This window comes from Anomaloglossus baeobatrachus, chromosome 1, assembly GCF_048569485.1.
Source record: "Anomaloglossus baeobatrachus isolate aAnoBae1 chromosome 1, aAnoBae1.hap1, whole genome shotgun sequence".
NCBI lineage: Eukaryota > Metazoa > Chordata > Amphibia > Anura > Aromobatidae > Anomaloglossus > Anomaloglossus baeobatrachus.
This window is the reverse complement of record NC_134353.1, coordinates 583,339,203-583,356,210: the sequence shown is the minus strand read 5'-3', so window position 1 is coordinate 583,356,210 and position 17,008 is coordinate 583,339,203. Positions and strand designations below refer to the sequence as shown.

Sequence of the window (17,008 nt, the reverse complement as noted above, 5' to 3'; positions counted from 1 at the left end):
GAGAGATGAGTAGATCGCTTTGTGCTACCTGGGTCCATGGGCAAGGTCAATGATCTTTGGCCGTGAACAGGAGCTGTGCGGATATCCATACCCTACGCAAGCCTGGGCTCAGCTTATCATTAGCCAGGTGGGTGAGACGGCGACTGTATGCTAAATGCCGCTCAGATGACATCACGCCAGGGTAGTAAATCAAATGTCGCACTGGGGAACCAGAAAGGCCAAGAAATTGGTGCTGCTCCTGTTCACGGCCGGAGAGTACTGACCTGGACCATGGACTGGAGTTGTGCGAAGCGATCCGCTCTTCTTTAACTATGATATTTTTGTTTTACACTACCAGTACTTAAAGAAACATGTCTCAGAGTATGTGACATGTCCTCAGATAGAGATTAAATTAAAGTGATTTTCCAACATTTTGTTGTCAAATTGGAAAACTTACAAGTTGTCACTTAAAGGGTACCTGTCACCATGAAAATGCAGTCCAATCTACAGGCATCATACTATAGAGCAGGCGGAGCTGAGTAGATTGATATATAGTTTTGTGGCAAGAGTTTCAATATATCCTGTGTTTTTGTGTTTTAATCACTTACACCTCTGCTCCAGTGGGCGGTCCTATCAGGGACCGATAGTTTCTCTGTATGCACACTACACACTGGAAGCTGTCAGTCATTAATTGGACCGCCCACATGACCAAAAATCCCAGAGGTTTAAATGATTATAACTCAGGTTATAGTATGTATTTTCTGACAAATTATATATCAATATGCTCAACTCCCCCTGCTCTAAAACATGGCCTCTATAGCTTGGACTTCATCTTCATGGGGACAAGTTCCCTTTAAGTGACCACTTGTACGTTTTCCAAATTGACATTATGCCCTTAAAATAAACCCGTTGGAAAACACTTTAATTTAATCTCTATGTTAGGACATGTGACATGCTGATTATAAAATGCTGTGCGATATGAAAGATACTTTATCTTTTTACTCGATATTCTCACCATTTATAGCTACAAACACTTCTGAATTTCTAAATGTGTGAACATTTCCCTTTTCTACGTTTCATCCATAAAAATCCTATTATGGGACAATATTTCACAGTCTTAACACAATTGTACCAAAAATATGCATCCATATTTTAACCTTCATTATCTCATATAGGGAAATGCAACTTTATACTGAGACATTAATTACTGACCAAAGCAAACATTCACATCTCTACTTGTCTGTCATCTCCAATAGCAATGTATTTAGACAGAGACCTAATCACAAATTGAAAGAAAAAAAATAAACTTATTAAAGAGCTTTGATAAATCGAATATTTCCGTAGATAACAGTATTGTACTTGTCCCCTCCAGACAGAACCTAGTACTGAGGAGTGGTGTGGGTCCCAATAATTAGCAAATTATCATCTATCCTGGGAGTAGGTGATAATTTGCTAAAATGGGAATTACCCCTTATGCTGGCCATACATTAACACCAGATAGCCGTTGGACTCAGAGGTGGACATATAATTAGTGCAACCTGTGTGGCTGCACAGGGGCCCACGAGGTTGGGGGTCCATTCCTACCTCCATAGCAGGTGCAATTTTGCATTTTTATGAGTTTTTGGCCTGCAAAGGGCCCTTAAATTGTTTTTGCACAGGGGCCCTTTCATATCTGTGCCCGCCAGTGGTCAAACTAATGCCTGTTTAACTGACAGCTATTTTTCCCGACCCCAATACATAACCTCCATATAAACTTCTTTTCTACTACCCTTCTTATGGATGTGTACTACATCCAGGGGCGGACATATTATCGGTGCAACCTGTGCAACCGCACAGGGGCCCAAGAGGTAAGGGGACCCATTTCTACCTCCAAAGCAGGTGAAATCGTTCATTTTTATGAGCTCTTGTACTGCAAGGGCCCTACATTGACTATTTTCCAGTCATTAACTGGACTCATAGTAGTCTTTTAAAATGCTGGGAATTATGACAATTTTACTTATTGTTAGTGATGAGCGAGTACTAAAAAGCTCGGGTGCTCGAAGCTCGGGCCGAGCCTCCCAAGATACTCGTGTACTCGGCCCGAGCAACGAGCCCAATGTTATCCTATGGGAGACCCGAGTATTTTTGTGAAATGACCTCCCGGCAGCATGGAGAAACCCTAAAAATGTCACAAAAGTCTCAGAAGAGTGCTCAAATGACATGGCAACAGCATGGGGAAGACCCCTTGAAGCATTTATCACTCAAAAGTCACAGCTGTGAACAATTTTGTCCGCGTTTTACGCCATTTTTACGGACTCACCAGAAAACCTTCCAAAATGACCCCAAAATGATTTTTCATGGCGGAAATGTTAAGGGCACATACCCAATAGTGAGATAGATCTGGTGTATGTTACTTTTTGAGATCAATACATGAAAGATTTTACGTGAAAACATTGTGTGGCACTCCGATGTCCCTGAGAAGAGACGTACATGAAGGCCTCTTGAGTCTAATGTGCCCATTTTGAGGAAGTGAGTCTTTGTAGTATTTTCCTTTGCCAGGGCAGTCCTAAATTGTGAGGTTCACCAATGCCCCTGCATACAGACGTGCATGAGGGCCTCAAAACATTAAGTGTCCATTGTCAGGAAGTGGGTGTATTATAGTATAGCCCTTAGGCAGGGCAGCCAAAAATTGGGAGGCTCCACATTGTCCCTGGGTAGAGACGTGCATGATGGCCTTTAAACCTGAAGTGCCCATTGTAAGGAAGTGGGTCTATTTCAGTATAGCCCTTTGCCAGGGCAGCCAAAAATTGGGAGGCTCCACATTGTCCCTGGGTAGAGACGTGCATGAGGGCCTCAAAACATTAAGTGTCCATTGTCAGGAAGTGGGTGTATTATAGTATAGCCCTTAGGCAGGGCAGCCAAAAATTGGGAGGCTCCACATTGTCCCTGGGTAGAGACGTGCATGATGGCCTTTAAACCTGAAGTGCCCATTGTAAGGAAGTGGGTCTATTTCAGTATAGCCCTTTGCCAGGGCAGCCAAAAATTGGGAGGCTCCACATTGTCCCTGGGTAGAGACGTGCATGAGGGCCTCAAAACATTAAGTGTCCATTGTCAGGAAGTGGGTGTATTATAGTATAGCCCTTAGGCAGGGCAGCCAAAAATTGGGAGGCTCCACATTGTCCCTGGGTAGAGACGTGCATGATGGCCTTTAAACCTGAAGTGCCCATTGTAAGGAAGTGGGTCTATTTCAGTATAGCCCTTTGCCAGGGCAGCCAAAAATTGGGAGGCTCCACATTGTCCCTGGGTAGAGACGTGCATGAGGGCCTCAAAACATTAAGTGTCCATTGTCAGGAAGTGGGTGTATTATAGTATAGCCCTTAGGCAGGGCAGCCAAAAATTGGGAGGCTCCACATTGTCCCTGGGTAGAGACGTGCATGATGGCCTTTAAACCTGAAGTGCCCATTGTAAGGAAGTGGGTCTATTTCAGTATAGCCCTTTGCCAGGGCAGCCAAAAATTGGGAGGCTCCACATTGTCCCTGGGTAGAGACGTGCATGAGGGCCTCAAAACATTAAGTGTCCATTGTCAGGAAGTGGGTGTATTATAGTATAGCCCTTAGGCAGGGCAGCCAAAAATTGGGAGGCTCCACATTGTCCCTGGGTAGAGACGTGCATGATGGCCTTTAAACCTGAAGTGCCCATTGTAAGGAAGTGGGTCTATTTCAGTATAGCCCTTTGCCAGGGCAGCCAAAAATTGGGAGGCTCCACATTGTCCCTGGGTAGAGACGTGCATGAGGGCCTCAAAACATTAAGTGTCCATTGTCAGGAAGTGGGTGTATTATAGTATAGCCCTTAGGCAGGGCAGCCAAAAATTGGGAGGCTCCACATTGTCCCTGGGTAGAGACGTGCATGATGGCCTTTAAACCTGAAGTGCCCATTGTAAGGAAGTGGGTCTATTTCAGTATAGCCCTTTGCCAGGGCAGCCAAAAATTGGGAGGCTCCACATTGTCCCTGGGTAGAGACGTGCATGAGGGCCTCAAAACATTAAGTGTCCATTGTCAGGAAGTGGGTGTATTATAGTATAGCCCTTAGGCAGGGCAGCCAAAAATTGGGAGGCTCCACATTGTCCCTGGGTAGAGACGTGCATGATGGCCTTTAAACCTGAAGTGCCCATTGTAAGGAAGTGGGTCTATTTCAGTATAGCCCTTTGCCAGGGCAGCCAAAAATTGGGAGGCTCCACATTGTCCCTGGGTAGAGACGTGCATGAGGGCCTCAAAACATTAAGTGTCCATTGTCAGGAAGTGGGTGTATTATAGTATAGCCCTTAGGCAGGGCAGCCAAAAATTGGGAGGCTCCACATTGTCCCTGGGTAGAGACGTGCATGATGGCCTTTAAACCTGAAGTGCCCATTGTAAGGAAGTGGGTCTATTTCAGTATAGCCCTTTGCCAGGGCAGCCAAAAATTGGGAGGCTCCACATTGTCCCTGGGTAGAGACGTGCATGAGGGCCTCAAAACATTAAGTGTCCATTGTCAGGAAGTGGGTGTATTATAGTATAGCCCTTAGGCAGGGCAGCCAAAAATTGGGAGGCTCCACATTGTCCCTGGGTAGAGACGTGCATGATGGCCTTTAAACCTGAAGTGCCCATTGTAAGGAAGTGGGTCTATTTCAGTATAGCCCTTTGCCAGGGCAGCCAAAAATTGGGAGGCTCCACATTGTCCCTGGGTAGAGACGTGCATGAGGGCCTCAAAACATTAAGTGTCCATTTTAAGGAAGTGGGTGTATTTCAGTATAGCCCTTAGGCAGGGCAGCCAAAAATTGGGAGGCTCCACGTTGTCCCTGGGTAGAGACGTGCATGAGGGCCTCAAAACATTGTTCCCATTGCAAAGGAGCGGGTCTCCTGTCGTTGTAATGTCCATTCTGCAAAGAATGGGCGAAAAAATTTACCACTGGGGGTATACCTGAAACAAAGACCTAACTATTGTAACGGTCATCATGATGGCGCATGAGGAGAAGGAGGAGCAGTCCAGCGATTATCCAAAGTCGAGAAGTGTACCCATGGGTGAGTGGAGGTACATGGCAAACTTTAAATTCCGCTCTCATTTGCTGGTGGTGTGGTGAAGTCTGGCCCAATCCAACCCTTGTTCATCTTTATCAGAGTCAGCCTGTCAGCATTTTCAGTTGACAGGCGGGTGCGTTTATCTGTAATGATTCCACCTGCGGCACTAAAAACACGCTCTGACAAAACGCTAGCAGCAGGGCAGGCCAGGACTTCCAAGGCGTAGAGAGCCAATTCATGCCACGTGTCCAGCTTGGATACCCAATAATTGTAAGGCACAGAGGAATGTCGGAGTACAGTTGTTCGATCTGCAAGGTACTCCTTCAGCATCTGGGCAAACTTAGGATTTCTTGTGGCACTACCCCGCACCTCAGGGGCTGTGGTACGTGAGGGGCTGAGAAAACTGTCCCACATCTTAAAGACTGTTCCCCTACCTCTGGCGGATTGGACTTGTGCCTCTCTCGGCTGTACGCCTCGGTTGTCCACTGATTCCTGACCTATGCCGCTAGCGTTTTGTGAGGGGAATGCTTTGCCTACTTCCGTGAGTATGGCCTTCCGAAACTGCTGCATTTTGGTTGACCTCTCATCCACGGGAATAAGAGACAAAAAGTTCTCCTTGTAGCGTGGGTCTAACAGTGTTACCAACCAGTAATGATTGTCGGCCAAGATGTTCTTAACGCGAGGGTCACGAGACAGGCAGCTTACCATAAAGTCAGCCATGTGCGCCAGACTCTTAACAGCCAGGACTTCAGTAGCCTGACCAACAAGATGACTGAACATGCTGTCCTCCTCCTCCTCCTCCTCCTCCTCCTCCTCATCTACCCTGTCCTCTGGCCAGCCACGCTGAATCGAGGATATGACTGGTGTGCATGTCATATCCTCAATTTGGCCGGAGAGTTGCTCCATGTCTTCATCCTCCTCCTCGTCATAGTCCTCCACTGCACGTTGTGATGAGACGAGGCTGGGCTGTGTGTTATCACCCACACCCACTACTGTTTCTTGCTGCAACTCATCGCGCTCCGCCTGCAATGCATCATGTTTGTTTTTCAAAAGGGACCGTTTTAGAAGGCAGAGTAGCGGTATGGTGACGCTAATAATGGCGTCATCACCACTCACCATCTTGGTGGAGTCCTCAAAGTTTTGGAGGATGGTACATAGGTCTGACATCCATCTCCACTCCTCAGGTGTTATGTGTGGAGTTTGACCCATTTCCCGACGGCTTAGGTGATGCAGGTACTCAACAACTGCCCTCTTCTGCTCACATATCCTGACCAACATGTGCAGAGTTGAATTCCAACGCGTGGGGACATCACACACCAGTCTGTGAGCCGGAAGATGCAAACGGCGCTGAAAGCCGGCAAGGCCGGCTGAAGCAGTAGGTGACTTTCGAAAATGTGCAGACAGGCGGCGAACTTTTACCAGCAGATCAGACAGCTCTGGGTATGACTTTATAAACCGCTGAACCACGAGGTTGAGCACATGGGCCACGCATGGAACATGTGTCAGCTGGCCTCGCCTCAAAGCCGCCACCAGGTTCCGGCCATTGTCACAAACGACCTTTCCTGGCTTTAGGTTCAGAGGTGTGAGCCAGTGATCTGCCTGCTGTTTCAGAGCTGTCCACAGCTCTTCTGCATTGTGGGGTTTGTCACCTATGCAGATTAGCTTCAGCACAGCCTGTTGCCGCTTCGCCGAGGCAGTGCTGCAGTGCTTCCAGCTTGTGACTGGTGTGGAGGGCACAGTGGATGAGGATGCGCAGGAGGAGGAGGAGGCTGAAGAGCATGACATTCCGGAGCTGTAGAGTGTGGGTGAAACACTGACTGAGGTAGGGCCTGCAAACCTTGGTGTGGGAAGGACGTGTTCCGTCCCTCGCTCAGACTGGGTCCCAGCTTCCACAATATTAACCCAGTGTGCCGTCAACGAGATGTAGCGGCCTTGCCCACAAGCACTTGTCCACGTGTCTGTGGTTAGGTGGACTTTGGGTGAAACAGCGTTGTTCAGGGCACGTGTGATGTTTTGTGACACGTGGTTATGCAACGCGGGGACGGCACACCGGGAGAAATAGTGGCGGCTGGGGACCGAGTAACGTGGGACAGCTGCCGCCATCAGGTCACGGAATGCTTCTGTCTCCACCAGCCTAAAAGGCAACATTTCCAGCGCAAGCAGTCGCGAAATGTTAGCATTTAGAACTGTGGCATGTGGGGTGTTGGCAGTGTATTTGCGCCTGCGTTCAAAGGTTTGCTGAATGGATAACTGAACGCTGCGCTGGGACAAGGACGTGCTTGATGATGGTGTTCTTTCTGCGTAGGCAACTGCAGGTGCAGGAGTGGAGGAGGCTTGTTCGCAGGCAGCATGGACAGAGGATTGGCTCGCATGCACAACCAGCGAAGACGTAGCAGTGACATCAGCAAGCACTGCTCCTCGACTCTGTTGTACTTCCCACAAAGTCGGGTGCTTGGCTGACATGTGCCTGATCATGCTGGTGGTGGTCAGGCTGCTAGTTTTGGTACCCCTGCTGATGCTGGCACGGCAGGTGTTGCAAATGGCCTTTTTTGAATCATCTGGATCCAACTTAAAAAACTGCCAGACTCGTGAAGACCTAACATTTGTACAGGCACCTTGTGTCGTCGTGTTGTTACGGGGAACGGTTGCCTGACTTCTGCCTGGGACCACCACCCTGCTTCTTACTGCCTGTTGTGATGCTACGCCTCCCTCCCCCTGTGCACTGCTGTCCTCGCTCTGCATATCCTCCTGCCAGGTTGGGTCAGTTACTGGATCATCCACCACGTCGTCTTCCTCTTCCGCACCCTGCTCCTCCTCCTGACTTGCTGACAATTGTGTCTCATCATCGTCCACCACTTGTTGAGACACGTTGCCAACTTCGTGAGAACGTGGCTGCTCAAATATTTGGCTATCTGTACAGACGATCTCCTCATGACCCACTTCAATATGAGCTGGCGAGAGGCCAGAATGTGTGAATGGAAACGTGAACAGCTCTTCCGAGTGTCCAAGTGTGGGATCATTAATGTCCGAGGAGGACGTGTACTCAGCCTGGTGGTAGGAAGGAGGATCAGGTTCAGAAATGTGCGGTGCAGTATCACGGCTACTGACACTTGACCGTGTGGAAGACAGAGTGTTTGTGGTGGTGCCAATCTGACTGGAAGCATTATCCGCTATCCAACTAACAACCTGTTGACACTGGTCTTGGTTCAAGAGCGGTGTACTGCTGCGGTCCCCAAGAATTTGGGACAGGACGTGCGAGCGACTAGATGTGGCCCTTTGTTGTGGCGAAATTAGAGCTTGCCCACGACCTCGGCCTCTGCCTGCACCACCATCACGTCCACTTCCTTGTTCCTTGCCAATGCCCTTGCGCATTTTGCAATGCTGTGCACTGCTGACGTGTATATTCACTACTTGTGCGTTATATCAAAGTTTCTGGAAATTGCACACCAGTGCACCTGTACGCTGCCACCAACAGGCACACACGTGCGGTTTTAAAAACCAAGCACGGACGCAATAATAACCTAACACAGGTTTTAGGAGCAAAAATTAAGAACTCTGACACTATCAGCCACTGCTGACTGACGTGTATTATACACTACACTTGTGCGTTATATAATAGTTTGGTAAACGCACACCAGTGCACCTGTACGCTGCCACCAACAGGCACACACGTGCGGTTTTAAAAACCAAGCACGGACGCAATAATAACCTAACACAGGTTTTAGGAGCAAAAATTAAGAACTCTGACACTATCAGCCACTGCTGACTGACGTGTATTATACACTACACTTGTGCGTTATATAATAGTTTGGTAAACGCACACCAGTGCACCTGTACGCTGCCACCAACAGGCACACACGTGCGGTTTTAAAAACCAAGCACGGACGCAATAATAACCTAACACAGGTTTTAGGAGCAAAAATTAAGAACTCTGACACTATCAGCCACTGCTGACTGACGTGTATTATACACTACACTTGTGCGTTATATAATAGTTTGGTAAACGCACACCAGTGCACCTGTACGCTGCCACCAACAGGCACACACGTGCGGTTTTAAAAACCAAGCACGGACGCAATAATAACCTAACACAGGTTTTAGGAGCAAAAATTAAGAACTCTGACACTATCAGCCACTGCTGACTGACGTGTATTATACACTACACTTGTGCGTTATATAATAGTTTGGTAAACGCACACCAGTGCACCTGTACGCTGCCACCAACAGGCACACACGTGCGGTTTTAAAAACCAAGCACGGACGCAATAATAACCTAACACAGGTTTTAGGAGCAAAAATTAAGAACTCTGACACTATCAGCCACTGCTGACTGACGTGTATTATACACTACACTTGTGCGTTATATAATAGTTTGGTAAACGCACACCAGTGCACCTGTACGCTGCCACCAACAGGCACACACGTGCGGTTTTAAAAACCAAGCACGGACGCAATAATAACCTAACACAGGTTTTAGGAGCAAAAATTAAGAACTCTGACACTATCAGCCACTGCTGACTGACGTGTATTATACACTACACTTGTGCGTTATATAATAGTTTGGTAAACGCACACCAGTGCACCTGTACGCTGCCACCAACAGGCACACACGTGCGGTTTTAAAAACCAAGCACGGACGCAATAATAACCTACTAACAGGTTTTTTTGGGGAGCGACAATTACAGTACAGACAAGTCAGACACTATCTGGACTGTTTTACACTGTGTACACCAGCCCCAGATATGAAGGCTGGTATACGGTCACCACTACCCTGCCTGCCTGCCTGCCTGTATACTGCTACAATAGTCCTGACAAGGACTCTTTTGGTCACTAGCCTGTATTCAGACCTGGCTATACCCTGCCTGTATATAGCAACAATAGTCCTGAGAAGGACTCTGCTACTGTACTCCGACCTGGCTATACCCTGCCTGCCTGTATACAACTAGAATAGTCCTGAGAAGGACTTTTGGTCACACTGTTTGCAGCCCTGCAACTGAAAAAGCTATAAAGGGCCGCAAAGCTTTCCCTGAATCAGCGACACTCTCCCTACACTCACTGTCAGAATAGCTGTGAGCAGAGCACAGCGCGCCGGCCGATATAAAGGCTCGGTGACGCTGTGCAGGCCGGCCAATCACTGCAATTCCACAACTAACAGGGCTGTGGCATTGCAGTGGTCTGCCAGCCAATCCCTGCATGAGGGCTGGCTCTCAAAAGAGCGCCAACATGCAGAAATGAAGACCACGAGTAAAGCACGAGTATCGCGAGATTACTCGGTCCCCGCCGAGCAGCCCGAGTACAGTGATACTCGTGCGAGTACCGAGTAGTGACAAGCATGCTCGCTCATCACTACTTATTGTCTTATTTTAGCCTTAAAAGTTCAGGTTCGCCAGAAACATAAACCACCAATAACAATGATGGTGCTGTATTCTAACAACTAGACGTAACTGATGCTCCGATATCTATATCTATATATATATATATATATATATATATATATATAAATATATATATATATATATATATATATATATATATATATATATATATATATGGTAATCTGTACACAAACATAAAAAAATAATTGTCCCAACAAAATGGAACGCATGATTGAGTTGGTATACATAAAAAGTGACAGACAAACCTGGCAGTCAGGCCTTGCTCTGCATTTATCCATCTGTTCACTGTCACTATCTGCCGACAGACTGTATGTATCACTACAACTAGCTTCTGCCATAATAACATCATACATGTACGACAGTCTGAACACAACATAAACATTTGCAAATCATTGAGATGCCCCATAACATTCCATATCGTACGGACTCAGGAGGATCATTAAATAAATACTATCAAAATACGATGACTATGTTTCGCCTCCCTATGTTTTGGCAAGGGGTACTACAAATTTGTAATTAATTTTTTTTCGCATTTAAAGGTTAGCAGAGATTTTTCGATTTTTTTTTTTTACGCTTACCTTTTTGTACGTTTTTTCCCCCTTTGTTCGTTCACTTGTTGCACTTCCATTCTCTGTGACAGTAGACATCTAGACAGAAGGAAAACTTCCAGTTACCTAATGGAACAATGAACAGGCTAGATTTCTCAGCTCTCTAGATGCTCACTGCGCCCGCTCTGCACTGTTACCTTTACAGCTCCATCCCACACCATCTCCACCAGCTCCTCAGTGCTGGCAAGGGGGCAGATTATTCCAGAAAATCTTTTCTTACAATGTACAAGATCTACTTTCTCCTGCTTTGAGATTTCATAACAATTAAACTGCTTAGAATGTAACCTAAAATCCCTTCTGTTCCCGCGTGTCTGGCTCAATTTGAAAAAGGAGGAAACCATTTGGGATTTATTCATTTTATAATGTTACAATGAGGCCAGTGCCTACTGTAATGCTATGCTAATGCTCCTCTTGGCTGCGAGTCATGCTTTAACACCAGCTAAAATGACAGACATTAGAAAACCTCGGCTTACATTGAGACTGGATGTGCTCAATTTACACAGAAAACGACAGCTCGGCAAAAAACGACTCAAAATCCAATTCTAATACCCACATGTAGTATGTCCAGCTACTTTGTGTACAAGGAATAAAAAAATTACCTTTCTTCAGTTGTAAATCATCTGGAGCCAGGGTGAATGAGTGCACTGTTCATTTATGCAGCTTGTTCCACGACCCTAGGAAAGAACAAAACAAGCCATGAAATATAAAATCTAGCATCTATATCAAAGTTAGGCAGATTTTGTGTGAAAATGTGGTATATCCAATGTTAAATTGGAGTGTTGCATTGTGAAATCACATTAAAGGGAATCTGACAGCAGGATTTCTCCCACCAAATTATTTGTGCATGTATAATGCTTTTATGGACAAGTCAGCAATACCTTTACATGATCAGACCGTGCCTTTGTTTCTGAGAAATCCATGTTTGAATTGAAGTGTAAATGAGGCTGAAGAACTATTTGTAGATCTGAAGCCTCTGTCACTCCAACTCTATTCCCTGCCCAGTGCTGCCTCTTCCTGCTTGACTCACTACTCCTTTGCCTGAAGTTACGTAGCATAGAGACTGTCAGTCAAACAGGAAGAGGCAGTGCTAGCTGGGGAATAGAGCTGGAGTCACTGAGGCTTCAGATCTATAAAAGCCCTTGAGCCTCATTTGCATATCAATTTAAATGCTGATTTCTCATTAACTGAATAATGCACTCGCCATGTAAAGTTATTCCTGGATTTGTCTTTGAAAGAGTTACATACACATATAAATAGTTTAGACCAGGGGTCCCCAACCTATGACTTGGGAGCCATATGTGGTTCACAGGCTCACAATCTGGAGGCCATTTACTGACCATGAGGATGGGAGGAGTGTTAGAGATAACTTAATGGCTCACTACCCTTTTTCAGAGCTTAATGTGGTTTGTGACCCTCTCTAAGAGCTGAATATGACTCTCAAAGTCAGAAAGGTTGGGGACAACAGGTTTAGAGGGCGAAAAGTTTCTGACAGATTTCTTTTAAATGACTGTCAATAATGTCATGTTGGAACCTGTAACCCAACACAACAAAAATCAAAAACTATGGAACCAGTCTGCAATTTGGTTGTTCTTTTTAACCTTGAAATCACATCTTCAAACTAATAGCATGACAATAAGTCACAGACACGTTACACTTATGTTTTGGTCACACAATTTACTTGAAAATTGCTGTAGCAAGATCAGAGTAATGCCGACGTCACACGGTACGATATATCATGCGATATGTCGTCGGGTTCACAGATTCCGTGACGCACATGCGGCATCGTTAGAGATGTCATACCATGTGACACCTCCAAACGACTGTCAACGAGCAATAATACTCACCTTATCGTTGCTCGTTGACACGTCGTTCATTTTAAAAATGTCGGTCCTCCTTCTGTGCTACGGTTGTTCATCATTCCCGAGGCAGCACACATCGCTCCGTGTGACACCCCGGGAATTACGAACACAGCTTACCTACGTCCCGCCGGCAATGCGGCAGGAAGGAGGTGGGCGGGATATTACGTCCCACTCATCTCCGCCCCTCCGCTTCTATTGGCCAGCCGCTGTGTGGCGCGCTGTGACGCCGAACGTCCCTCCCCTTCAGGAAGAGGATGTTCGCCGCCCACAGCAACGTCATCCGGGAGGTAAGTACGTGGGACCGGGGTTAATGACTTTGTGCGCCACGGGCAACTAATTGCCCGTGACGCACAAACGACTGGGGCGGGTACGATCGCTCATGTGATCGCACGATAGATCGTACCGTGTGACACTGGCCTTACTGTGTAGTCCTGGAAATACATATCAAATAATACCGTAGTACAACCTATGTCTACTTTATATTTTCGCTAACCAAGAGTTCATCTAGTAAAACAGTTGGTTTATCTGGTTCACCTTACGACACAGATAACATTTACTAGTTCACAGCATGCCTTTTGGGCTTATTTACACACATAGTTGAAACTCTTGCTTCAAATTCATCAAAAACTCACATAAAAATTGCAGAAAACATGAATGTTTTATTTTTAAAGTAGAGATTTTATACAATATTCTTATTGTGTAAAAGCATCTGTCATCCTGAATTAAATCCTACACTTTCTTTGTGTTTTCTACAATGACGAGTTGGAGAAAAAGGTCACAAAACATAAATATAAAAAGCAAATTCTGCAAAAAGTACAAACTTTACAAATTAGAGTGCTAAAATGGTACACCTTGTAAACATGGCAAGTCTGAGAAAACCATACCTTCCTTTTCACTAACAGATATTCGGCCACCATTTTTAATGTTAGTTTGGAAGAAAGATCTAGTAAAAACATGTGATATTGGTCTTGGCCCCTGTGATGTTACAGCAGTCTGTACAGTGGCATATAGAGTCCCTACTGACCGAAAACTCCATGACTCAACGTCTGTCACCAAATTATTGATATATTCTTCTCTAAAAGCACTACTTTAGGATAAATCCAACCAGAAATTTAAGTTTAGAGTACTACAGTTTCCCTAAAATGTATAGCTATCCCCTGAACAAGTGTGGAAGGTCAGCTACCATTAAGGGACTACTCAGACTTTAGTGATTTTTCTTCTAAGCAAAAAAAACAGTCCAAGTTTCGTTGGCGTTTTGAACAAAATTTTCATCAGAGTTTGGTCACAGTCGTTTTTTACATTCAGAGTTTCAACAGTTTTTCTATTATGAAAAAAAAAGCTGATGGACGTTTTCCAAGCTTCTTTTATCACATAGTCTGTAAAAAACGAACAGAACATAGATGACGTCCGAGTGCTATCAAATTTTTTCATGGACCCATAGATATGCATTGGTGATTTTTTGATCCCAGAATCAGATCTGCATAGGACGTTCCGCCTTGATTTTGTGTGAACTACTTGGTCTGAAAACATACATAGGTATGTGAACAGCTCTATAGACTATAATGGGTACTGGGTTCCATGAAAACTAAAGACAGAACTAATACAACAAAAACTGACATCTGAATGAGCCCTAAGATGGAGGAGTCCCTTTTAGGTTAAAAAAAAGTCTTGCCTTAAAAAGTATTAGTGAAACCATTTGGAGACTATGACCAAGCTGCCGACAATGCTGTAGGTGTATTTGGCAATGTAAAAGAAACCTGTCAGGAAGATATTAGTTCTGAAATTAATGGTAGGACTGTATACATCCTGGAACAACAATATGGCTGGAGTCATACTTGTGTGGGACTTAAGCAATGATCGCATCACACTGCCCCATCCAGCTGGCTGCCCGCTCCCCTGACAGGAGCGGGTGAACTGCACAGAAATACATGAAGCTGACCCGCTCCTGTCAGGGGAGCCACCAGCCGGACTGGCAGTGTGATGCGATTCTCGCTCAAGTTAAGGCCCGGTCACACACACAGAGATAAATCTGCAGCAGATCTATGGTTGCAGTGAAATTGTGGACAATCAGTGCCAGGTTTGTAGCTTTGTACAAATGGAACAATATGTCCATGATTTCACTGCAACCACAGATCTGCCAAAGATTTATCTCTGTGTGTGACGGGGGCTTTACATGTAAGTGTGACTCCAACCTAATAATAATGATGCACATTTTGTAGCAATCCGATAAGCAAGCTCTGAATCTATATGCAGATTAGCTTGGAAGTGCATAGGGGCGTGCTGATGCACTCAGAGTGTATGGAGATGCCCTAAATGCAAATGCACCTTAAGCCAAGGGGTAATTTAAGGGGAATCTGTCAGAAGATTTTTACAGCTGAACCTAGTGACATAACTGTATAGATACTAGAACAAACAATAAAATATGATTCATTTGCAAGTACAGCAAAATCAATCTTTGAAGCTTTCACCAGTAAACGTGTCCTAGCAGGTTATCTTTAATTAAAGGGAACCTGTCAGCAGGTTTTTGTACTCCAAAACTAATTGCATCTAAGCAAAGTTCCTATAAAGGAGGTTACATTGTTGTTTAAAAGTGATTACCTGTTTTCTAGCAATCCCGTGAGCAATTGTTATCTTACACTGTTGCACTGTAAGTGCAGCATGGCTCGCATTGCATTTAGAGCTCTCTGGGCCTCTCTTTCTCTACCCACCGTCAGACTCCAGTTATTGACTGACAGGTCACTCTGGTGTAATTGACCTCCATTCTGCATCCAAGATCTTACGCAAGTGTCATCATCCCTTGGGGTAGTGCACATGCACATCAATAGTCCGTCTCTTGCAATGTCATTAAGATTTGCCACCCGAGGGAATGACGGCACCTACTTCACATCTCGGGTGGTGCACATAGGTCAATTCTTGTCTGAGTAACCTATCAGTCAAAGACCGGAGGCCAGGGGTGGGCGGACAAAGAGAGAGAGAGACTGGAGAGCTGGAAGCGCAGTACCAGCCCCTCTGCACTTGCCGCTTATTAGCATTAAAAGTTCCCAAGGCATTCTAAAGAAATGGGAAATCCCTTTTTTATAACAAAGATATGAATTTAACCTCCTTTACAACAACTTTGCTTAGATGGCATTAGTTTGGAGAAGATAAATCCGCTAACAAGTTCCTTTTACGGCTTATCTATATTCCATCTATAACGCTAAACATCACAGACAGAATGGTTGGTGCACATTTTTTAAAACATCCCTTGGGCACCAGAAAAGCTTGTTCTACCCCTGGGTGCCATAGTACTCAGGAAATGTATGAAGCTAATATCTGCTATAGTCACGCTTGAGAATCTGATTTTATTAGCTAAATAAAATATTCCACCCAAACATAACTTCTCGTAAAAGAAAATACACTCTTTCCCTACTCTGTGCTACTTGCGGAACGTAGGGAAAATCTACATTTGAAGGATCTCAGATAATAGCGTGTGAGAAAAGTGAATAATAAACTGGGTTCATATGTCAGTCATATGAGGTAGAGTCAATATAAATCAGCTGGTAAACTTCGAGAAAGCATGTAAACATACCTGCGTGCTTAGATGGTTAGATAAGAAGCTTGGCGACTGTTATTGTATTCCCTAGCACTTCTTTGGTTGAACTACAGTCATTTTATGTTAATATTTTCTACAAAATCATTGAGTCTGTTTTCTTGTCAATTGAATTGATTCTGTGACTAATCGTGAAGAACTAACAAGTCAAGAAAAAAATAGGTGATGTAAATTTACACTTAAAGCGGAACCGTCGTTTTAATTTTTATGAAAATAAGCAACTTTGTAATATTTCTTATCAGAAAAATCTGCTTCTTTCTCTGCCAGAATTGATCAGTCATTATCAAAATTCTCAATTCTGAGTGAAAATCTGTATTCAGGGAAGACTTTTTCATTACTGAGATAGGAGATGGCAGTTGGTGCTGATGAGATTCTATGATTTCGGGAGAAGGGAGGAGCTAGAGGCAGAGGAGGTGCTAAATGCAAGGGAGGAGCTAAAGGCAGAGAAGGCGCTAAATGCAAGGGAGGAGCTAGAGGCAGAGGAGGCGCTAGATGCAGGGGAGGAGCTAGAGGCAGAGGCAATATTATATTGATAGGACATGCT

The 17,008-nt window shown here is 45.0% G+C and overlaps 1 protein-coding gene across 1 annotated transcript in view; it reads right to left on the bottom strand.

Moving 5' to 3' along the window:
• The window catches only part of PIP5K1B (phosphatidylinositol-4-phosphate 5-kinase type 1 beta), a 234,410-nt gene that overhangs the window by 152,717 nt on the left and 64,685 nt on the right, over nucleotides 1-17,008 (bottom strand). Inside the window, exons 2-3 of the mRNA XM_075317790.1 lie at nucleotides 11,616-11,690; nucleotides 10,987-11,055 (exon numbers count right to left, since the gene is read on the bottom strand). Coding sequence (XP_075173905.1) covers nucleotides 10,987-11,055 — 69 coding nt within the window. The 5' untranslated portion in view covers nucleotides 11,616-11,690. The remainder of the gene's footprint in view (nucleotides 1-10,986; nucleotides 11,056-11,615; nucleotides 11,691-17,008) is intronic.